This window comes from Salmo salar, chromosome ssa26 (assembly GCF_905237065.1).
Source record: "Salmo salar chromosome ssa26, Ssal_v3.1, whole genome shotgun sequence".
Taxonomy (NCBI): Eukaryota; Metazoa; Chordata; class Actinopteri; order Salmoniformes; family Salmonidae; genus Salmo; species Salmo salar.
The window spans coordinates 34,020,001-34,047,055 of NC_059467.1; the positions used below are offsets into that span (position 1 = coordinate 34,020,001).

Sequence of the window (27,055 nt, forward strand, 5' to 3'; positions counted from 1 at the left end):
ACCATCCCAATGGACACATACTGGTTGACCCAATGGGTGTATCCCAAATGGCATACTATTCCCTATTTAGTGCATTATTTTTGACTAGGCCCCATAGGGCTCTGGTTAAAAATAGTGCACTATATAGGAAGTAGGGTGCCATTTGGCACAGAGATGGGTCTGATAGTAGAGTTCCAACTGTAGCTTTCTCATCGATTGCAGGTAATATGTATGTCTTTGCAGTAGACTTTTGCAGCAAGTACACATATATCTAAATGTATTCATTCTATGTAATCTGTCTTATCATATTCTAATTAATGTTTTTTCAATCCAGCATCAATGTAAAATCTATTGTATTAAGGCTTTTAACTCAACCAAAAACAGCTGTGTTGTCCAGTATCATTTCAGCCCTGTATGTCCATCCTCTCCTCTTCGTTCTGGGGTAATTCCTTTGGGGCCCTCCAGGGGGCCCTGCTTGTGTCATTTCTCTCTATCTGATTTCTGCAAAATGGGTAGTAGTGGGAAGTTGCCTCTAGATGCTGATCGTGGATCAGTTGTACATTTTCCCCACTAATGGTAAAGGTTAGGATTGTGGGAGGACAAGCTGATCCTAGATCTGTCCCCACCTTCTATATGTCTCAGTATATTCAACATGTATACTACCACTCTAGAGACACAAAATGAAGTATTTTTAAATGTAAATATTTGTGATGTTTTTTCCTATAATGTAAAAGCAATTAAAACATTGCCATTCTTTATATGTGTAGTTGACTCCAGTAAAGAGAATATCAAAAGCTTCTTCCCAAATGGCACCAAATTCCCTATAATGTGCACTACTTCTGACCAGCCTTATGGGCCTTAATATGGAATAGGGTGCTATTTGGGATGTAAACTTTGTGTGAGACAATGTAGTTCCTCATGTTGCTACCTGACATTAAGAGGCAGGATTTTCAGTCAATATGGTTATTGATCGAGAGAGAGAGAGCTGTTGCTACTAGAAGATATCAAGAAGAAAGGCATAAATATGAATATTGAGTCACATTCCAGATGATTCCCCGTATAGTTACATCTATCCTCTCTGATCCAATGGAAACACATGAAGCTGTTCAACATGTTCAATTGTTCTTTCTTGAAACATTCAACTATCAGAGGGTGTGGGTAGCCTCAGAGGCCCAGGCTTCTCACCTCACAGTCCAGTCAACCAGATGACATTTGGAAGGATGCCACACGAGACTAGAGGAGCGGAACTCAGTAAAATGTACAACGACATTTATCATCAACAAAAACAACTAGGCAACCAAGAGAAGTCTGTTTTAAAGTTGTATTTATTCATCCTCAAAAATCAAGAAAAAAAAGCACATTAAAACTCAGCCATGGTTTAATTTGTACAGTATTTCACACACTTAAAAACAACAGCACATTCACACTTCAAAAAGAGCTTTCCCTTTATGTCACCAATGAATGCTTCTAAACAGGTAAACAAAACATTTAAAAGGCTTCACCACCCCACCCACCCACAGCTTCACCACCCCTCCCACCCACAGCTTCACCACCCCTCCCACCCACAGCTTCACCACCCCACCCACCCACAGCTTCACCACCCCACCCACCCACAGCTTCACCACCCCTCCCACCCACAGCTTCACCACCCCTCCCACCCACAGCTTCACCACCCCCCCACACCACCCTCCCACCCACAGCTTCACCACCCCTCCCACCCACAGCTTCACCACCCCTCCCACCCACAGCTTCACCACACCTCCCACCCACAGCTTCACCACCCCTCCCACCCACAGCTTCACCACCCCTCCCACCCACAGCTTCACCACCCCCTCCCACCCACAGCTTCACCACCCCTCCCACCCACAGCTTCACCACCCCTCCCACCCACAGCTTCACCACCCCTCCCATCCACAGCTTCACCACCCCTCCCACCCACAGCTTCTGGTGAGAATTCAGTTGAGGGATACATCCAAAATGGCACCCTATTCTCTATGTTATACACTACCCTTGACCAAAACCCTACAGGCCCTGGTCAAAAGTAGTGAACCCTACGGGCCCTGGTCAAAAGTAGAGAACCCTACGGGCCCTGGTCAAAAGTAGAGAACCCTACGGGCCCTGGTCAAAAGTAGAGAACCCTACGGGCCCTGGTCAAAAGTAGTGCACTACATAGGGAATAGGGAGCCATTTGGGATGCACACAATGTGGGGTATAAATAGGCTGCCATTATGGACGCACCCTAGTTTCAAACACTGAGGAGGAGGAGAAAGAGAGGAGGAAGAAGAGAGGTGGTGAGGAGGAGAGGAAGAGGAGGAGGAAGAGAGAACGAGCAGAGGAGGAGGAGAGGAGGAGGAAAAGAGGGGAGGAAGAAGAGAGGAGGAAGAAGAGAGGAGTAGGAAGAGGAAGAGGAGGTAATACTGGAGGCTTCTCCATCTATCTATCCATCCATCTAGTGGACTGATGCTATTCTAGGAGGGATTGGATCATCAGAGTTAGGGTAAAAGCCAGTATCGAACTAATCCCCCAAACACACCTGTGTGTTTCCTGTGTATGTATGTGTGTGTGTGGTATACACAGACCAGAGGGTTATTCTGTACAGCAGCAGCATGTAGACTTGTAGTGAGTAGATGAGTGTTCAGATGATTGACAGCAGTTGAACAGTACAAAACCAGAAGAATACCAATTATACAATGTATGATACTAATATTAAAAAGGCAAAGGATGAATCCTCAGTTCAAACACTTAGACATGACATCCCGTGTCATGGTTTGGTAAAAGAGAGATACAGGAAGGGAAAGGCAGGAAGCAGTGATGGGTGGATTTGTGGGTGGGTGGATGGATGGGTGTTAATCAGGGCTTCAGGTAAACGAGTGTGTCCTTTAGATCTCCTGGTATGATGAAACAGGAAGTGTGTATTCCTCTTCACTGTCCCTGTGAACAAAAAGAACACACATGTTAGCACGCACACACATATCAACACACACTTAAACTGGACTGACCACATGCAGACTTTCCGCACCTCATCCACACTCATACCCACAGATATACACTCATACCCAAACAGACATACACTCATCCCACACAGATATACACTCATCCACACTCACCCACCCACACAGATATACACTCATCCACACTCACACCCACACAGATATACACTCATACCCACACTCACACCCACACAGATATACACTCATACCCATACAGATATACACTCATCCACACTCACACAGATATACACTCATCCACACACAGATACACACACACACACACACATCACACCTGCTGCTACCAGACTGTTATTATTGCTAAATACTGCATCATTTAAACACTTGCCCCCCCAATCCCCCCTTCCCCAAAACACATGTAATATTAGACTATTGATCCCTTCCTATATTATACTGATGTTTACATGTTTATTCTACTGACACATTTACTTTATGTTCCTATTCTCATATTTTCTCATTTCTTATTGTTGTTGCATTGTCCAGAAGGAACCTGCTGGTAAGCATTTAATTGGACGGTGTATACCATGTGTATTCTGTACATGTGACTAATAAAACGAAATAAAACACACAAGTCATTAACACACACAAACATAACATCCAGTGAATTCCCTCTATTTGCATACAGACCATATAAGCTGGGTGTTTGCTAACTAAAGCCATCTCAGACCACAAATGTGTGTGTGTGTGTGTGTGTGTGTGTGTGTGTGTGTGTGTGTGTGTGTGTGTGTGTGTGTCAGACTCAAACCCTAGTCATAGAGTGTGTTTGCTCCAACAAGAGGCACGCTCCTCTGTTTCCTCACAGACTCCAGAGTAAAGATAGACCTGGTGCCAGAACCAGACTGATATTTATACTGCTAATACTAACCACACAGTACCATACAGAACCAGACTGATATTTATACTGCTACTACTAACCACACAGTACCATACAGAACCAGACTGATATTTATACTGCTACTACTAACCACACAGTACCATACAGAACCAGACTGATATTTATACTGCTACTACTAACCACACAGTACCATACAGAACCAGACTGATATTTATACTGCTACTACTAACCACACAGTACCATACAGAACCAGACTGATATTTATACTGCTACTACTAACCACACAGTACCATACAGAACCAGACTGATATTTATACTGCTACTACTAACCACACAGTACCATACAGAACCAGACTGATATTTATACTGCTAGTACTAACCACACAGTACCATACAGAACCAGACTGATATTTATACTGCTACTACTAACCACACAGTACCATACAGAACCAGACTGATATTTATACTGCTACTACTAACCACACAGTACCATACAGAACCAGACTGATATTTATACTGCTACTACTAACCACACAGTACCATACAGAACCAGACTGATATTTATACTGTTACTAACCACACAGTACCATACAGAACCAGACTGATAACTATACTGTTACTAACCACACAGTACCATACAGAACCAGACTGATAACTATACTGTTACTAACCACACAGTACCATACAGAACCAGACTGATAACTATACTGTTACTAACCACACAGTACCATACAGAACCAGACTGATATTTATACTGCTACTACTAACCACACAGTACCATACAGAACCAGACTGATATTTATACTGCTACTACTAACCACACAGTACCATACAGAACCAGACTGATATTTATACTGTTACTAACCACACAGTACCATACAGAACCAGACTGATAACTATACTGTTACTAACCACACAGTACCATCCAGAACCAGACTGATAACTATACTGTTACTAACCACACAGTACCATACAGAACCAGACTGATAACTATACTGTTACTAACCACACAGTACCATACAGAACCAGACTGATAACTATACTGTTACTAACCACACAGTACCATACAGAACCAGACTGATAACTATACTGCTACTAACCACACAGTACCATACAGAACCAGACTGATAACTATACTGTTACTAACCACACAGTACCATACAGAACCAGACTGATAACTATACTGTTACTAACCACACAGTACCATACAGAACCAGACTGATAACTATACTGTTACTAACCACACAGAACCAGACTGATAACTATACTGTTACTAACCACACAGTACCATACAGAACCAGACTGATATGTATACTGCTACTACTAACCACACAGTACCATACAGAACCAGACTGATACCTATACTGTTACTAACCACACAGTACCATACAGAACAAGACTGATATTTATACTGCTACTACTAACCACACAGTACCATACAGAACCAGACTGATAACTATACTGCTACTAACCACACAGTACCATCCAGAACCAGACTGATAACTATACTGCTACTAACCACACAGTACCATACAGAACAAGACTGATATTTATACTGCTACTACTAACCACACAGTACCATACAGAACCAGACTGATAACTATACTGTTACTAACCACACAGTACCATACAGAACCAGACTGATAACTATACTGTTACTAACCACACAGAACCATACAGAACAAGACTGATAACTATACTGTTACTAACCACACAGTACCATACAGAACCAGACTGATAACTATACTGCTACTAACCACACAGTACCATACAGAACCAGACTGATAACTATACTGTTACTAACCACACAGCACAGAACCAGACTGATAACTATACTGTTACTAACCACACAGTACCATACAGAACCAGACTGATATGTATACTGCTACTACTAACCACACAGTACCATACAGAACCAGACTGATAACTATACTGTTACTAACCACACAGTACCATACAGAACAAGACTGATATTTATACTGCTACTACTAACCACACAGTACCATACAGAACCAGACTGATAACTATACTGCTACTAACCACACAGTACCATCCAGAACCAGACTGATAACTATACTGCTACTAACCACACAGTACCATACAGAACAAGACTGATATTTATACTGCTACTACTAACCACACAGTACCATACAGAACCAGAATGATAACTATACTGTTACTAACCACACAGTACCATACAGAACCAGACTGATAACTATACTGTTACTAACCACACAGTACCATACAGAACAAGACTGATAACTATACTGTTACTACTAACCACACAGTACCATACAGAACCAGACTGATAACTATACTGTTACTAACCACACAGTACCATACAGAACCAGACTGATAACTATACTGTTACTAACCACACAGTACCATACAGAACCAGACTGATAACTATACTGCTACTACACCACACAGTACCATACAGAACCAGACTGATAACTATACTGTTACTAACCACACAGTACCATACAGAACCAGACTGATAACTATACTGTTACTAACCACACAGTACCATACAGAACCATACTGATACCTATACTGTATACTAACCACACAGTACCATACAGAACCAGACTGATAACTATACTGCTACTAACCACACAGTACCATCCAGAACCAGACTGATAACTATACTGCTACTAACCACACAGTACCATACAGAACAAGACTGATATTTATACTGCTACTACTAACCACACAGTACCATACAGAACCAGAATGATAACTATACTGTTACTAACCACACAGTACCATACAGAACCAGACTGATAACTATACTGTTACTAACCACACAGAACCATACAGAACAAGACTGATAACTATACTGTTACTAACCACACAGTACCATACAGAACCAGACTGATAACTATACTGCTACTAACCACACAGTACCATACAGAACCAGACTGATAACTATACTGTTACTAACCACACAGTACCATACAGAACAAGACTGATAACTATACTGTTACTAACCACACAGTACCATACAGAACAAGACTGATACCTATACTGTTACTAACCACACAGTACCATACAGAACAAGACTGATATTTATACTGCTACTACTAACCACACAGTACCATACAGAACCAGACTGATAACTATACTGCTACTAACCACACAGTACCATCCAGAACCAGACTGATAACTATACTGCTACTAACCACACAGTACCATACAGAACAAGACTGATATTTATACTGCTACTACTAACCACACAGTACCATACAGAACCAGAATGATAACTATACTGTTACTAACCACACAGTACCATACAGAACCAGACTGATAACTATACTGTTACTAACCACACAGAACCATACAGAACAAGACTGATAACTATACTGTTACTAACCACACAGTACCATACAGAACCAGACTGATAACTATACTGTTACTAACCACACAGGACCATCCAGAACCAGACTGATAACTATACTGTTACTAACCACACAGTACCATACAGAACCAGACTGATAACTATACTGTTACTAACCACACAGAACCAGACTGATAACTATACTGTTACTAACCACACAGTACCATACAGAACCAGACTGATATGTATACTGCTACTACTAACCACACAGTACCATACAGAACCAGACTGATACCTATACTGTTACTAACCACACAGTACCATACAGAACAAGACTGATATTTATACTGCTACTACTAACCACACAGTACCATACAGAACCAGACTGATAACTATACTGCTACTAACCACACAGTACCATCCAGAACCAGACTGATAACTATACTGTTACTAACCACACAGTACCATACAGAACAAGACTGATAACTATACTGTTACTACTAACCACACAGTACCATACAGAACCAGACTGATAACTATACTGTTACTAACCACACAGTACCATACAGAACCAGACTGATAACTATACTGTTACTAACCACACAGTACCATACAGAACCAGACTGATAACTATACTGCTACTAACCACACAGTACCATACAGAACCAGACTGATAACTATACTGTTACTAACCACACAGTACCATACAGAACAAGACTGATAACTATACTGTTACTAACCACACAGTACCATACAGAACCAGACTGATAACTATACTGCTACTAACCACACAGTACCATACAGAACCATACTGATACCTATACTGTTACTAACCACACAGTACCATACAGAACCAGACTGATAACTATACTGCTACTAACCACACAGTACCATACAGAACCATACTGATAACTATACTGCTACTAACCACACAGTACCATACAGAACAAGACTGATATTTATACTGCTACTACTAACCACACAGTACCATACAGAACCAGAATGATAACTATACTGTTACTAACCACACAGTACCATACAGAACCAGACTGATAACTATACTGTTACTAACCACACAGAACCATACAGAACAAGACTGATAACTATACTGTTACTAACCACACAGTACCATACAGAACCAGACTGATAACTATACTGCTACTAACCACACAGTACCATACAGAACCAGACTGATAACTATACTGTTACTAACCACACAGTACCATACAGAACAAGACTGATAACTATACTGTTACTAACCACACAGTACCATACAGAACCAGACTGATAACTATACTGCTACTAACCACACAGTACCATACAGAACCATACTGATACCTATACTGTTACTAACCACACAGTACCATACAGAACCAGACTGATAACTATACTGCTACTAACCACACAGTACCATACAGAACCATATTGATACCTATACTGTTACTAACCACACAGTACCATACAGAACCAGACTGATAACTATACTGCTACTAACCACACAGTACCATACAGAACCAGACTGATAACTATACTGTTACTAACCACACAGTACCATACAGAACCAGACTGATATTTATACTGCTACTACTAACCACACAGTACCATACAGAACAAGACTGATATTTATACTGCTACTACTAACCACACAGTACCATACAGAACCAGACTGATACCTATACTGTTACTAACCACACAGTACCATACAGAACAAGACTGATATTTATACTGCTACTACTAACCACACAGTACCATACAGAACCAGACTGATAACTATACTGCTACTAACCACACAGTACCATCCAGAACCAGACTGATAACTATACTGCTACTAACCACACAGTACCATACAGAACAAGACCGATATTTATACTGCTACTACTAACCACACAGTACCATACAGAACCAGAATGATAACTATACTGTTACTAACCACACAGTACCATACAGAACCAGACTGATAACTATACTGTTACTAACCACACAGACCCATACAGAACAAGACTGATAACTATACTGTTACTAACCACACAGTACCATACAGAACCAGACTGATATTTATACTGCTACTACTAACCACACAGTACCATACAGAACCAGACTGATAACTATACTGCTACTAACCACACAGTACCATCCAGAACCAGACTGATAACTATACTGCTACTAACCACACAGTACCATACAGAACAAGACCGATATTTATACTGCTACTACTAACCACACAGTACCATACAGAACCAGAATGATAACTATACTGTTACTAACCACACAGTACCATACAGAACCAGACTGATAACTATACTGTTACTAACCACACAGAACCATACAGAACAAGACTGATAACTATACTGTTACTAACCACACAGTACCATACAGAACCAGACTGATAACTATACTGTTACTAACCACACAGTACCATACAGAACCAGACTGATAACTATACTGTTTCTAACCACACAGAACCAGACTGATAACTATACTGTTACTAACCACACAGTACCATACAGAACCAGACTGATAACTATACTGCTACTAACCACACAGTACCATACAGAACCAGACTGATAACTATACTGTTACTACTAACCACACAGTACCATAAAGAACCAGACTGATAACTATACTGCTACTAACCACACAGTACCATACAGAACAAGACTGATAACTATACTGTTACTAACCACACAGTACCATACAGAACCAGACTGATAACTATACTGTTACTAACCACACAGGACCATCCAGAACCAGACTGATAACTATACTGTTACTAACCACACAGTACCATACAGAACCAGACTGATAACTATACTGTTACTAACCACACAGAACCAGACTGATAACTATACTGTTACTAACCACACAGTACCATACAGAACCAGACTGATATGTATACTGCTACTACTAACCACACAGTACCATACAGAACCAGACTGATACCTATACTGTTACTAACCACACAGTACCATACAGAACAAGACTGATATTTATACTGCTACTACTAACCACACAGTACCATACAGAACCAGACTGATAACTATACTGCTACTAACCACACAGTACCATCCAGAACCAGACTGATAACTATACTGCTACTAACCACACAGTACCATACAGAACAAGACTGATATTTATACTGCTACTACTAACCACACAGTACCATACAGAACCAGAATGATAACTATACTGTTACTAACCACACAGTACCATACAGAACCAGACTGATAACTATACTGTTACTAACCACACAGAACCATACAGAACAAGACTGATAACTATACTGTTACTAACCACACAGTACCATACAGAACCAGACTGATAACTATACTGCTACTACTACCACACAGTACCATACAGAACCAGACTGATAACTATACTGTTACTAACCACACAGTACCATACAGAACAAGACTGATAACTATACTGTTACTAACCACACAGTACCATACAGAACCAGACTGATAACTATACTGCTACTAACCACACAGTACCATACAGAACCATACTGATACCTATACTGTTACTAACCACACAGTACCATACAGAACCAGACTGATAACTATACTGCTACTAACCACACAGTACCATACAGAACAAGACTGATATTTATACTGCTACTAACCACACAGTACCATACAGAACAAGACTGATATTTATACTGCTACTACTAACCACACAGTACCATACAGAACCAGAATGATAACTATACTGTTACTAACCACACAGTACCATACAGAACCAGACTGATAACTATACTGTTACTAACCACACAGAACCATACAGAACAAGACTGATAACTATACTGTTACTAACCACACAGTACCATACAGAACCAGACTGATAACTATACTGCTACTAACCACACAGTACCATACAGAACCAGACTGATAACTATACTGTTACTAACCACACAGTACCATACAGAACAAGACTGATAACTATACTGTTACTAACCACACAGTACCATACAGAACCAGACTGATAACTATACTGCTACTAACCACACAGTACCATACAGAACCATACTGATACCTATACTGTTACTAACCACACAGTACCATACAGAACCAGACTGATAACTATACTGCTACTAACCACACAGTACCATACAGAACCATACTGATACCTATACTGTTACTAACCACACAGTACCATACAGAACCAGACTGATAACTATACTGCTACTAACCACACAGTACCATACAGAACCAGACTGATAACTATACTGTTACTAACCACACAGTACCATACAGAACCAGACTGATATTTATACTGCTACTACTAACCACACAGTACCATACAGAACAAGACTGATATTTATACTGCTACTACTAACCACACAGTACCATACAGAACCAGACTGATACCTATACTGTTACTAACCACACAGTACAATACAGAACAAGACTGATATTTATACTGCTACTACTAACCACACAGTACCATACAGAACCAGACTGATAACTATACTGCTACTAACCACACAGTACCATCCAGAACCAGACTGATAACTATACTGCTACTACTAACCACACAGTACCATACAGAACCAGAATGATAACTATACTGTTACTAACCACACAGTACCATACAGAACCAGACTGATAACTATACTGTTACTAACCACACAGAACCATACAGAACAAGACTGATAACTATACTGTTACTAACCACACAGTACCATAAAGAACCAGACTGATAACTATACTGCTACTAACCACACAGTACCATACAGAACCAGACTGATAACTATACTGTTACTAACCACACAGTACCATACAGAACAAGACTGATAACTATACTGTTACTAACCACACAGTACCATACAGAACCAGACTGATACCTATACTGCTACTAACCACACAGTACCATACAGAACCAGACTGATACCTATACTGTTACTAACCACACAGTACCATACAGAACCAGACTGATAACTATACTGCTACTAACCACACAGTACCATACAGAACCATACTGATACCTATACTGTTACTAACCACACAGTACCATACAGAACCAGACTGATAACTATACTGCTACTAACCACACAGTACCATACAGAACCAGACTGATAACTATACTGTTACTAACCACACAGTACCATACAGAACCAGACTGATATTTATACTGCTACTACTAACCACACAGTACCATACAGAACAAGACTGATATTTATACTGCTACTACTAACCACACAGTACCATACAGAACCAGACTGATACCTATACTGTTACTAACCACACAGTACCATACAGAACAAGACTGATATTTATACTGCTACTACTAACCACACAGTACCATACAGAACCAGACTGATAACTATACTGTTACTAACCACACAGTACCATACAGAACCAGACTGATATGTATACTGCTACTACTAACCACACAGTACCATACAGAAACAGACTGATACCTATACTGTTACTAACCACACAGTACCATACAGAACAAGACTGATATTTATACTGCTACTACTAACCACACAGTACCATACAGAACAAGACTGATATTTATACTGCTACTACTAACCACACAGTACCATACAGAACCAGACTGATATTTATACTGCTACTACTAACCACACAGTACCATACAGAACCAGACTGATAACTATACTGCTACTAACCACAGAGTACCATACAGAACCAGACTGATACCTATACTGTTACTAACCACACAGTACCATACAGAACAAGACTGATATTTATACTGCTACTACTAACCACACAGTACCATACAGAACCAGACTGATATTTATACTGCTACTACTAACCACACAGTACCATACAGAACCAGACTGATATTTATACTGCTACTACTAACCACACAGTACCATACAGAACCAGACTGATAACTATACTGTTACTAACCACACAGTACCATACAGAACCAGACTGATAACTATACTGTTACTAACCACACAGTACCATACAGAACCAGACTGATAACAATACTGTTACTAACCACACAGTACCATACAGAACCAGACTGATAACTATACTGTTACTAACCACACAGTACCATACAGAACCAGACTGATAACTATACCGTTACTAACCACACAGTACCATACAGAACCAGACTGATAACTATACTGTTACTAACCACACAGTACCATACAGAACCAGACTGATAACTATACTGTTACTAACCACACAGTACCATACAGAACCAGACTGATAACTATACTGTTACTAACCACACAGTACCATACAGAACCAGACTGATAACTATACTGTTACTAACCACACAGTACCATACAGAACCAGACTGATAACTATACTGTTACGAACCACACAGTACCATACAGAACCAGACTGATTACTAAACTGTTATTACTAACCACACAGTCCCATACCGAACCAGACTGATAACTATACTGTTACTAACCACACAGTACCATACAGAACCAGACTGATAACTATACTGTTACTAACCACACAGTACCATACAGAACCAGACTGATAACTATACTGTTACTAACCACACAGTACCATACAGAACCAGACTGATAACTATACTGTTACTAACCACCCAGTACCATACAGAACCAGACTGATATTTACACTGCTACTACTAACCACACAGTACCATACATAACCAGACTGATAACTATACTGCTACTAACCACACAGTACCATACAGAACCAGACTGATAACTATACTGCTACTAACCACACAGTACCATACAGAACCAGACTGATAACTATACTGTTACTAACCACACAGTACCATACAGAACCAGACTGATAACTATACTGCTACTAACCACACAGTACCATACAGAATCAGACTGATATCTATACTGTCTACTAACCACACAGTACCATACAGAACGAGACTGATAACTATACTGTTACTAACCACACAGTACCATACAGAACCAGACTGATAACTATACTGTTACTAACCACACAGTACCATACAGAACGAGACTGATAACTATACTGTTACTAACCACACAGTACCATACAGAACCAGACTGATAACTATACTGTTACTAACCACACAGTACCATCCAGAACCAGACTGATAACTATACTGTTACTAACCACACAGTACTATACAGAACCAGACTGATAACTATACTGTTACTAACCACACAGTACCATACAGAACCAGACTGATAACTATACTGCTACTAACCACACAGTACCATACAGAACCAGACTGATATTTATACTGCTACTACTAACCACACAGTACCATACAGAACCAGACTGATATTTATACTGCTACTACTAACCACACAGTACCATACAGAACCAGACTGATATTTATACTGCTACTACTAACCACACAGTACCATATAGAACCAGACTGATATTTATACTGCTACTACTAACCACACAGTACCATACCGAACCAGACTGATATTTAAACTGCTACTACTAACCACACAGTACCATACAGAACCAGACTGATAACTATACTGCTACTAACCACACAGTACCATACAGAACCAGACTGATAACTATACTGTTACTAACCACCCAGTACCATACAGAACCAGACTGATGTTTATACTGCTACTACTAACCACACAGTACCATACATAACCAGACTGATAACTATACTGCTACTAACCACACAGTACCATACAGAACCAGACTGATAACTATACTGCTACTAACCACACAGTACCATACAGAACGAGACTGATAACTATACTGTTACTAACCACACAGTACCATACAGAACCAGACTGATAACTATACTGCTACTAACCACACAGTACCATACAGAACCAGACTGATAACTATACTGCTACTAACCACACAGTACCATACAGAACCAGACTGATAACTATACTGTTACTAACCACACAGTACCATACAGAACCAGACTGATAACTATACTGCTACTACTAACCACACAGTACCATACAGAACCAGACTGATATTTATACTGCTACTACTAACCACACAGTACCATACAGAACCAGACTGATAACTATACTGTTACTAACCACACAGTACCATAGAGAACCAGACTGATAACTATACTGTTACTAACCACACAGTACCATACAGAACCAGACTGATAACTATACTGTTACTAACCACACAGTACCATACAGAACCAGACTGATAACTATACTGTTACTAACCACACAGTACCATACAGAACCAGACTGATAACTATACTGTTACTAACCACACAGTACCATACAGAACCAGACTGATAACTATACTGTTACTAACCACACAGTACCATACAGAACCAGACTGATAACTATACTGTTACTAACCACCCAATACCATACAGAACCAGACTGATATTTATACTGCTACTACTAACCACACAGTACCATAAAGAACCAGACTAATAACTATACTGTTACTAACCACACAGTACCATACAGAACCAGACTGATAACTATACTGTTACTAACCACACAGTACCATCCAGAACCAGACTGATAACTATACTGTTACTAACCACACAGTACCATACAGAACCAGACTGATAACTATACTGTTACTAACCACACAGAACCATACAGAACCAGACTGATAACTACACTGTTACTAACCACACAGTACCATACAGAACCAGACTGATAACTATACTGTTACTAACCACACAGTACCATCCAGAACCAGACTGATAACTATACTGTTACTAACCACACAGTACCATACAGAACCAGACTGATAACTATACTGTTACTAACCAGACAGTACCATACAGAACCAGACTGATAACTATACTGTTACTAACCACACAGTACCATACAGAACCAGACTGATAACTACACTGTTACTAACCACACAGTACCATACAGAACCAGACTGATAACTATACTGTTAGTAACCACACAGTACCATCCAGAACCAGACTGATAACTATACTGTTACTAACCACACAGTACCATACAGAACCAGACTGATATTTATACTGCTACTACTAACCACACAGTACCATACAGAACCACACTGATAACTATACTGTTACTAACCACACAGTACCATACAGAACAAGACTGATATGTATACTGCTACTACTAACCACACAGTACCATACAGAACCAGACTGATAACTATACTGTTACTAACCACACAGTACCATACAGAACCAGACTGATAACTATACTGTTACTAACCACCCAGTACCATACAGAACCAGACTGATATTTATACTGTTACTAACCACACAGTACCATACAGAACCAGACTGATAACTATACTGCTACTAACCACACAGTACCATACAGAACCAGACTGATAACTATGCTGTTACTAACCACACAGAACCAGACTGATAACTATACTGCTACTAACCACACAGAACCATACAGAACCAGACTGATAACTATACTGTTACTAACCACACAGTACCATACAGAACCATACTGATAACTACACTGTTACTAACCACACAGTACCATACAGAACCAGACTGATAACTAAACTGTTACTAACCACACAGTACCATACAGAACCAGACTGATAACTATACTGTTACTAACCACACAGTACCATACAGAACCAGACTGATGTAACGAAATGTAACGAGGTAGACAGAGAATGAGAAGCCACATGGTGCGCCGGCCTCAGTGTGTCAACCCTCCCATGGAGATGATCCATTCCTATTAGAGGTGTGAGGGCTGGGATGAATAAGGGTTAGACTGATCACTGCCACACTCCCTCTCTCCCTTATTATCATCACTCCCTCTCTCCCTTATCATCATCACTCCCTCTCTCCCTTAGGTGGAGAGGTGGAGAGGACAGAGAGGTAGACAGGAAGGAGTGGTGGAGATGAGAGAGGTGGACAGGAAGGAGAGGTGGAGATGAGAGAGGTGGACAGGAAGGAGAGGTGGAGATGAGAGAGGTGGACAGGAAGGAGAGGTGGAGATGAGAGAGGTGGACAGGAAGGAGAGGTGGACAGGAAGGAGAGGTGGAGATGAAAGAGGTGGAGATGAAAGAGAGGTGGAGATGAAGGAGAGGTGGAGATGAAGGAGAGGTGGAGATGAAGGAGAGATGGACAGAAAGGAGAGATGGACAGAAAGGAGAGATGGACAGAAAGGAGAGATGGACAGAAAGGAGAGATGGACAGAAAGGAGAGATGGACAGAAAGGAGAGATGGACAGAAAGGAGAGATGGACAGAAAGGAGAGATGGACAGAAAGGAGAGATGGACAGAAAGGAGAGATGGACAGAAAGGAGAGATGGACAGAAAGGAGAGATGGACAGAAAGGAGAGATGGACAGAAAGGAGAGATGGAGATGAAGGAGAGGTGGACAGGAAGGAGAGGTGGAGATGAAGGAGAGGTGGACAGAAAGGAGAGGTGGACAGAAAGGAGAGGTGGACAGAAAGGAGAGGTGGACAGAAAGGAGAGGTGGAGATGAAGGAGAGGTGGAGATGAAGGAGAGGTGGAGATGAAGGAGAGATGGACAGGAAGGAGAGGTGGACAGGAAGGAGAGGTGGACAGGAAGGAGAGGTGGACAGGAAGGAGAGGTGGAAAGGAAGGAGAGGTGGAAAGGAAGGAGAGGTGGAGGTGACAAGGAGAGGAAGCACCTTAACCATTAGATATTAGTGAGTAGGTCAGTCTGCTGCTGTGACCTGAGCACCGTGTGTCCTGAGCACCATACTGCTCCCAGAGCATTGTTCATCAATTATTCACACTAATTCAGGCACCACGGCAACCCACATTCCAATTAGACCAGCAGGTGTGTGTGTCTCAGAGTGACAGCACAGACTGCCTGTTACCAACTATAACTGTACTCAGCTGCAGAATATCTAACCCAGTTTCCACTACCAAGTCTCAGATCATGTAAAGCTTGCTTTACTCCATAGCTTCAAAACTATATTAAAACTATACTGCTCAAAAAAATAAAGGGAACACTTAAACAACACAATGTAACTCCAAGTCAATCACACTTCTGTGAAATCAAACTGTCCACTTAGGAAGCAACACTGATTGACAATAAATTTCACATGCTGTTGTGCAAATGGAATAGACAACAATAAAGGAGTGGTTCTGCAGGTGGGGACCACAGACCACTTCTCAGTTCCTATGCTTCCTGGCTGATGTTTTGGTCACTTTTGAATGCTGGCGGTGCTTTCACTCTAGTGGTAGCATGAGACGGAGTCTACAACCCACACAAGTGGCTCAGGTAGTGCAGCTCATCCAGGATGGCACATCAATGCGAGCTGTGGCAAGAAGGTTTGCTGTGTCTGTCAGCGTAGTGTCCAGAGCATGGAGGCGCTACCAGGAGACAGGCCAGTACATCAGGAGACGTGGAGGAGGCCGTAGGAGGGCAACAACCCAGGAGCAGGACCGCTACCTCCGCCTTTGTGCAAGGAGGAGCAGGAGGAGCACTGCCAGAGCCTTGCAAAATGACCTCCAGCAGGCCACAAATGTGCATGTGTCTGCTCAAACGGTCAGAAACAGACTCCATGAGGGTGGTATGAGGGCCCGACGCCCACAGGTGGGGGTTGTGCTTACAGCCCAACACCGTGCAGGACGTTTGGCATTTACCAGAGAACACCAAGATTGGCAAATTTGCCACTGGCGCCCTGTGCTCTTCACAGATGAAAGCAGGTTCACATTGAGCACATGTGACAGACGTGACAGAGTCTGGAGACGCCGTGGAGAACGTTCTGCTGCCTGCAACATCCTCCAGCATGACCGGTCTGGCAGTGGGTCAGTCATGGAGTGGGGTGGCATTTCTTTGGGGGGCCGCACAGCCCTCCATGTGCTCGCCAGAGGTAGCCTGACTGCCATTAGGTACCGAGATGAGATCCTCAGACCCCTTGTGAGACCATATGCTGGTGCGGTTGGCCCTGGGTTCCTCCTAATTCAAGACAATGCTAGACCTCATGTGGCTGGAGTGTGTCAGCAGTTCCTGCAAGAGGAAGGCATTGATGCTATGGACTGGCCCGCCCGTTCCCCAGACCTGAATCCAATTGAGCACATCTGGGACATCATGTCTCGCTCCATCCACCAACGCCACGTTGCACCACAAACTGTCCAGGAGTTGGCGGATGCTTTAGTCCAGGTCTGGGAGGAGATCCCTCAGGAGACCATCCGCCACCTCATCAGGAGCATGCCCAGGCGTTGTAGGGAGGTCATACAGGCACGTGGAGGCCACACACACTACTGAGCCTCATTTTGACTTGTTTTAAGGACATTACATCAAAGTTGGATCAGCCTGTAGTGTGGTTTTCCACTTTAATTTTGAGCGTGACTCCAAATCCAGACCTCCATGGGTTGATAAATTGGATTTCCATTGATTATTTTTGTGTGATTTTGTTGTCAGCACATTCAACTATGTAAAGAAAAAAGTATTTAATAAGATTATTTCATTCATTCAGATCTAGGATGTGTTATTTTAGTGTTCCCTTTATTTTTTGAGCAGTGTATATTTCAAACTGTATATCTCTTTCATCCATAGCTCTGTATCAAACATAGCTGTTAAACCACAGAGCACTGAACCTTAACGCTGCCCAGCTGTAGGTTGATCAGGTTATGGTCTCCTTAGAGACCTGGGGCCGTAGGCGCCAGCCCTCTCTGGGGCCGTAGGCGCCAACCCTCTCTGGGGCCGTAGGCGCCAACCCTCTCTGGGGCCGTAGGCGCCAACCCTCTCTGGGGCCGTAGGCGCCAACCCTCTCTGGGGCCGTAGGCGCCAACCCTCTCTGGGGCCGTAGGCGCCAACCCTCTCTGGGGCCGTAGGCATCAACCCTCTGGGGCCGTAGGCATCAACCCTCTGGGGCCGTAGGCACCAACGTTCTCAGAGTAGGCACCAACGTTCTCAGAGTAGGCATCAACCCTCTGGGGCCGTAGGCACCAACGTTCTCAGAGTAGGCGTGGTGCTATAGGGTTAGTTCCCCCTCTACAGGCGTCCACATACATAGGTTGAGTTTGCTCCTAGCAGAACTCAGCTAGGTGAAGTGAACGTCTGTTCTTGCATACTCCCTTAAAATACCTTCGCCTTAAAAACAAGAAAAGCATCTATATTACTGTTTGTCCCTCTTGATACACTGTAGCAGCAAGTACACGTCCTCAAAATAGTCTGAATTAATCTTAGATAAAATGAATTACAGATTTCTTAGTTGACGTTTTTGCTGAGGTCTCAGTGGCGCAATTTTAACTAACTAAGATACAGTATTATCTGGTACAGTATTTCTCATGTGAACAAAATGTGCATGAAAACTAGTTGCCTGTCGTCGAATGACAACAAACACTTAATTGAAGAATCCGCACTGTTGACCAATCACCAACGAAGGATCGTAGACTTCAGCTACCGAAGAAAAAACGTTGTGTGCTCAAACAGACGAAAAATAACCTGCATAACAACAAAACGAACCAAAATGAACCAAAATGTAGTCACAATATATGCAGGAACGGTTTCAACTGGGAAGCATATGGTCAGCCTTATTCACTGTGATCTAAAAGGCTAAACTGATCCTAGATCAGCACTCCTACTCTGAGACACTTTGTGGATACAGCCCCAGGCCTAGCCAGGGAGAGACCGCAGCTGCTGCCAGCGTGACTCAGGACTGACTTGGCAGTTCCTCTAACTTAAATAGTGTGTGTGTGTGTGTGTGTGTGTGTGTGTGTGTGTGTGTGTGTGTGTGTGTGTGTGTGTGTGTGTGTGTGTGGTGTGGAGAGAGTGCGTGCATTAGTGTGCACATGCCAGCCAACTTGCCGATCTTCACAGACGTGACTGTCTCAGCACGCATAGTCAGCGAGACAAGCTCAGGCCTGACTTATGCTGAATTCCAAATAGACCCTACCCCCCCTAGAGAGACCCTACCCCCCCTAGAGAGACCCTACACCACTAGAGAGACCCTACCCTTCTAGAGAGACCCTACCTCCCTAGAGAGACCCTACCCTCCTAGAGAGACCCTACACCCCCTAGAGAGACCCTACCCCCCCTAGAGAGACCCTACCCCCCTAGAGAGACCCTACCCTCCTAGAGAGACCCTACTCCCCTAGAGAGACCCTACTCCACTAGAGAGACCCTACTCCCCTAGAGAGACCCTACTCCCCTAGAGAGACCATACCCTCCTAGAGAGACCCTATTCCCCTAGAGAGACCCTACTCCACTAGAGAGAACCTACCCCCCTAGAGAGACCCTACCCTCCTAGAGAGACCCTACTCCCCTAGAGAGACCCTACCCTCCTAGAGAGACCCTACCCTCCTAGAGAGACCCTACTCCACTAGAGAGAACCTACCCCCCTAGAGAGACCCTACCCTCCTAGAGAGACCCTACTCCACTAGAGAGACCCTACTCCACTAGAGAGACCCTACTCCACTAGAGAGACCCTACTCCACTAGAGACACCCTACCCCCCTAGAGAGACCCTACCCCCCTAGAGAGACCCTACTCCACTAGAGAGACCCTACTCCACTAGAGAGACCCTACTCCCCTAGAGAGACCCTACCCCCTAGAGAGACCCTACTCCACTAGAGAGACCCTACTCCCCTAGAGAGACCCTACCCTCCTAGAGAGACCCTACTCCCCTAGAGAGACCCTACCCCCCTAGAGAGACCCTACCCCCCTAGAGACCCTACCCCCCTAGAGAGACCCTACCCCCCTAGAGAGACCCTACTCCACTAGAGAGACCCTACCCTCCTAGAGAGACCCTACTCCCCTAGAGAGACCCTACTCCACTAGAGAGACCCTACTCCCCTAGAGAGACCCTACTCCCCTAGAGAGACCCTACTCCACTAGAGAGACCCTACTCCCCTAGAGAGACCCTACTCCACTAGAGAGACCCTACTCCACTAGAGAGACCCTACCCTCCTAGAGAGACCCTACTCCACTAGAGAGACCCTACTCCACTAGAGAGACCGTACTCCACTACAGAGACCCTACCCTCCTAGAGAGACCCTACCCCCCCTAGAGAGACCCTACTCCCCTAGAGGGACCCTACTCCCCTAGAGAGACCCTACTCCCCTAGACGGCCCCTACTCCCCTCAAAGGGCCCCTACTCCCCTAGACGGCCCCTACTCCCCTCGAAAGGCCCCTACTCCCCTCGAACCCCTACTCCCCTTGAAATGCCCCTACTCCCCTTGCCACTCCTGAAATCTGAAATGGTTGAATAGGCGGAGGACTTCTCTCTCTCCCTCCCTCTTTCAGTCTTCCCTTTCAATCTCACTCTTCCTCTCTTTCTCAGTCTGGGATCTACAAACTACTCTGCAAAAACAAAACATGTCATTGCTTGTTGTTTGCTTGTCTCTCAGTCGTGTAAGGTCATCCGTTTGGAATGTAATCTGAGCAGTAAGAGAGGTTTAACCGATAGGCTGTACTGAGAGTCAGGTGGGCTGGGATCAGACCCAGACAGTGTTGATGGACATCTCTCTCTCCTGACGCATCAGTACACACACACAGGGTGAAGGAATCTGCAGAGACAACATCTTCTGGTCTCTGCCTCCTACGCGTGCGCTCGCACACACACACACACACAGGGTGAAGGAATCTGCAGAGACAACATCTTCTGGTCTCTGCCTCCTACGCACGCACGCACGCACGCACGCACGCACACACACACACACACACACACACACACGCACGCACACACACACGCACACGCACCTGATCTCAGCCCCTCACCACCCACAGTTTGGCAGGAAGTCTGCATGACTCAACATTTATGACTAGCAGCCAATCGCAGGCCAGGAGAGAGGGGCACTGGCCAGTGGGAACTCAGAATCCGACAGGCATCCGTCACCTGCATCTGCGTAAGCAGGACGTCACACTTCCACAGGCAGCTTTCTGATTCGACGTCTCGCTCACAGGCAGTCTGCTGATTTGACTGCTGGTTTGAGTGATGCGCCTGGACGAAGCAACTTTTAACTAAGACAAGACTTGGCTAAAGGACAACAACTAGTCTGAATTTCTAGTCTGAAAACCACTGCTAGCTCCTACCACTTTGTGAAACTTGAGGATTTGTGTTACCTACCCCAAGCTGATTCATTGGTTTTATCTTAGCGGGCGAACATGTCTTGTGGTATGCAGAAGGGATACGGTGAATGGTTGTTAACTCAGTTGTTCAGTTCAATGTGGTTCACTGAGTGTGCCAGGGGCAAATCTGATATTGCACACTATTACCTATATAGTGCACTATTTCAAATGGCACCCTATTCCGAACATAGGGCTATGGTCAAAAGTAGAGCACTATAGGCTCCCAAGTGGCACAGCGGTCTAAGTGCTGGAGGCGTCACTACAGACCCTGGTTCGATTCTAGGCTGTATCACAACCGGCCGTGATTGGGAGTCCCATAGGGCGGCAGACAATTGGCCCAGCGTCGTCCGTGTTAGGGTTTGGCCGGGGTAGGCTGTCATTGTAAATAAGAATCTGTTCTTAACTGACTTGCCTAGTTAAATAAAACTTAAATAAAAATGAATAAATAGGCCCTGCTCAAAAAGTTATGTACTAAATATGGACTAAGGTGCCATTTTGGACGAAACCCATGTGACTGGCTATCACCACATTGGTGTATTCCAACTCTTACCTCACTTCCTCTTCTTTGAGCCTGCGTGCTGCCTGCTTTGACTGTTTAATCTGCAAGTCCAGTCTGTGCAGGAAGTCTTGAGCCGACAGCTCCTCTGTCTGGGGCCGTTTATAACTACTACTGTCCTTATCCCCAGGGCCAGGGGCCGGAGGCGGCGAGGGGTCCTCCTCAGTGTCCCTGTCCTGCCCCACACACAGGGGCTTGAAGTCCTGGTCCTGGGGATCTCCGTCGGGGGACTCTAGAGACAGGCCGTTGAAGGGAGAGGTCTTCTCTGAGACCACAGGGATGTTGAGGGTGTTACGCAGGAAGATACAGTCGTTACTGAACAGCTTGTTAGTCCTCTTGATCTGCTCCATCTGGAATCATATATGTGGCATAACGGTAATAACACATTAATAACCTGGTATAACAAAACAATAACAGTATTAATAACAGGTTAACGAAGCAATAACATCAGTATCAATAACTGCAGTCACAAAGCAGTCATAACATAAATAGCAATACTAACAAGATTAAATAACACAAGGCAGTAACAACAGTATCAATACTGAAATGTAGGTAGTAACACATGTTGTTATTGGGTGAGAGATGAGCAATGTACTCTGTCAGGAAGTACATTGTCTGTCAGGAAGACAGACATTCCTAGAAGCCCCTAGGGCAGGGATGGGCTACTCCAGTCCTGGAGGGACACAGTGTGCAAGCGTTTGTTTCACCACAACACTAACACACCAGATTAAAGGAAAACCAGCACACTGTGCTCCTTCAGGACTGGAGTAGTCCACAATGGTCATCGGTGACAGTGAGCTACAGAGATGGGAATGATGACTACCAATCGGTGACAGTGAGCTACAGAGATGGGAATGATGACTACCAATCGGTAACAGTGAGCTACAGAGATGGGAATGATGACTACCAATCGGTGACAGTGAGCTACAGAGATGGGAATGATGACTACCAATCAGTGACAGTGAGCTACAGAGATGGGAATGATGACTACCAATCGGTGACAGTGAGCTACAGAGATGGGAATGATGACTACCAATCGGTGACAGTGAGCTACAGAGATGGGAATGATGACTACCAATCGGTGACAGTGAGCTACAGAGATGGGAATGATGACTACCAAACACTGCATGTGGCTGAAGTTGCTCACACAAGATCACATGAACCTTTGTGTAGCCTGTTTGTTCCAGTATTCTATTGCACTGGTGTCCTACAGGTATGGAGACAGTAGCCAACATTGCTACACTGTAGCACATTCTGTTATGAGTCATGATGACCATGTTGTTAATGCAACAACGTAACAGTAACAATGTAGCTAATGTGGAGTAGGGACGCTCAGGCCTTGAATGGGATGACATCTGATACTGAAGTTTCTGGTTCGAAGCCTGCCCAGTCCGTCCGTTGCATTCAGGTATCATGAGAGTAAGTCATACATGTTTGGATCTAAGAATAATTGAATCGTGTAGTAGGTCTATGCTAGGTTCATCTTGCAATCCCTGATGTTATTATACTCGCGACCATGATACGACAGCGTAGCAAATAGGTGGTCCCATAAAATGCTCGCATGCATGACAGTTAATCAAAACAAATGCGCCGTGAATGAGATTTCACATTTTAATATCCACAACCATAACACACAAGACATTCACACAAGACGTGTGTGTGTGTGCCGGTAATAACCTTACCGTTACTTCGTATTTGAGGGCTATGCCCTGCAAAGTGTCGCTGTCTGTGACCCGATGCTCTATGTATTTCTCGCCGAGAGAAGCCGCGACGCTAGCCGTACTCCCGTAAGACCGGATCTTGGTTCGGGCCAGACTCTGAGACAGTTCACTATCGGATTCTGAACCGGACCGGGACCGGGGAAAGATGGGCTGTCCGATACCAAACCTTGCTCCACCATCCCTCATCGGCAGGACAGGCGAGTACTCCGCCATCTTCTCTCGGTAGCTGCTTGTTGGTTCGTGATGCGCCGACTGCACTCAGCTAACCTGGGCTAGGAGGTAGCCAAGTGGCTGGCTATCTTACTCAGTCAGGCTGCGGGAAGATTGCCATTTCTAGTTTGGTGATACATGTCGATCCTGTGTGAATGTGGCATATTTCAGGTCAGGCAAAACCGAGCCGTTCGCTGTTTGGTGCCACAGACAGACACTCACAGAGAGTCGTTACTTACTTACGTCGCAGACGTAAAAAAAAAAAACGTGAAACGCTCGGTGTGAATTTGGGGCAATGCAATTGGATACGCACGCCAGCGTGTGTTCGCCGCTCAAAGCTTGTGACGTCACCAGTGTCATTTGAGAACACAGTTTTTGCATACTGCCAGCTAGGGCCCAAAAATGCAGATGTTGTTTTACAGTAGGCCTATCTGATAAAAAATAATGTCAGTCTACTTTAAAAATATATATGTTCACACCAAACCATTGTGAAATAGAGTGAATATATACTTTATTGTCGATTTGATTAGAATAGCACCCATGGACGGAGAGCAATTCTGGGGTTAAGTGCCCTTGCTCAAGGACACAACAGTGGTTTGTGGGCCTACCTACCAGCCTGGGGCTGCTGCTATTGCCTGGTCATCCTTCATGGTAAGTTTCATGTCCCTGTGAGCTGTGTGTCTATGGAATGTAACAATGGCCAGGGACACAGGGGAGGGGAGGAGGGATGGAGGGACGGAGGGAGGGGGAGGGGGAGGGGATATGAGGGAGGTAGAGGTAGGGAGAACTCATTTTCATGTGGAAAGAACATTCAGCAACCCACGTCACCAATGTGATTCCTTGTGAGTGTGTGTGATTATTTCACTTTTGTGTATTCATTTCACTTGCTTTGACAATGTAAACATATGTTTCCCATGCTAATAAAGCCCCTTGAATTGAATTGACTATTAACTATTATAACACTGTAAATAGCCGTAATATGACATTTGAAATGTGTCTATTCCTTTGAAACTTGTGAGGGTAATGTCTACTGTTCATTTTTTATTGATTATTTAACTTTTATTTAATATCTATTTCACTTGCCTTGGCAATGTAAACCTATGTTTCCCATGCCAATAAAGCCCTTTAAATTGAATTGAGATTGGGAGAGAGGGAGCGAGAGAGAGAGAGAGAGAGAGAGGACCAACCAAGTGACCACCACAAGTGTTACATATCAAATTCTTATTGACTGGATTTTTAAGAAGAACTTAAGATGTGCTATCTTGTTTTTGTACTTTTCCATCAATAGAGATGGTGGTTTGGGAGAGTCTCTCATAGAGAGGAGTGGACGGTGGTTTGGGAGAGTCTCTCATAGAGAGGAGTGGACGGTGGTTTGGGAGAGTCTCTCATAGAGAGGAGTGGACGGTGGTTTGGGAGAGTCTCTCATAGAGAGGAGTGGACGGTGGTTTAGGAGAGTCTCTCATAGAGAGGAGTGGACGGTGGTCTCGGA

At 43.6% G+C, this 27,055-nt stretch overlaps 2 protein-coding genes across 3 annotated transcripts in view; one reads left to right on the forward strand and one right to left on the reverse strand.

Moving 5' to 3' along the window:
* The window catches only part of LOC106587169 (secretogranin-3), a 55,316-nt gene extending 54,579 nt beyond the window's left edge, over positions 1-737 (forward strand). For both annotated transcript variants that reach the window (XM_045709010.1, XM_045709009.1), the window contains one exon: positions 1-737. This exon is cut by the window's left edge and continues 750 nt beyond it. The gene's annotated coding sequence lies outside the window, so the exon portion shown is untranslated.
* A 1,157-nt stretch (positions 738-1,894) lies between these two features.
* Positions 1,895-25,833, reverse strand: LOC106587815 (lysM and putative peptidoglycan-binding domain-containing protein 2). The gene is made up of 3 exons (XM_045709021.1): positions 25,318-25,833; positions 23,630-23,985; positions 1,895-2,910 (listed from the first exon to the last, which is right to left on the reverse strand). Exons 1-3 carry the CDS (start codon positions 25,567-25,569, stop codon positions 2,859-2,861), a joined length of 660 nt encoding a protein of 219 aa, XP_045564977.1. The 5' UTR covers positions 25,570-25,833; the 3' UTR covers positions 1,895-2,858.
* Positions 25,834-27,055: the final 1,222 nt, after the last annotated feature.

What these genes read in the sequence shown, in the direction of transcription:
- LOC106587815 (XM_045709021.1), bottom strand. Translation starts at nt 25,569, where the DNA reads ATGGCGGAGTACTCGCCTGTCCTGCCGATGAGGGATGGTGGAGCAAGG. An exon ending in CCCTCAAATACGAAGTAACG is followed by an intron (nt 23,986 to 25,317) that starts GTAAGGTTATTA and finishes ATATGATTCCAG; the next exon opens with ATGGAGCAGATCAAGAGGAC. An exon ending in CTCAAAGAAGAGGAAGTGAG is followed by an intron (nt 2,911 to 23,629) that starts GTAAGAGTTGGA and finishes TTTTGTTCACAG; the next exon opens with GGACAGTGAAGAGGAATACA.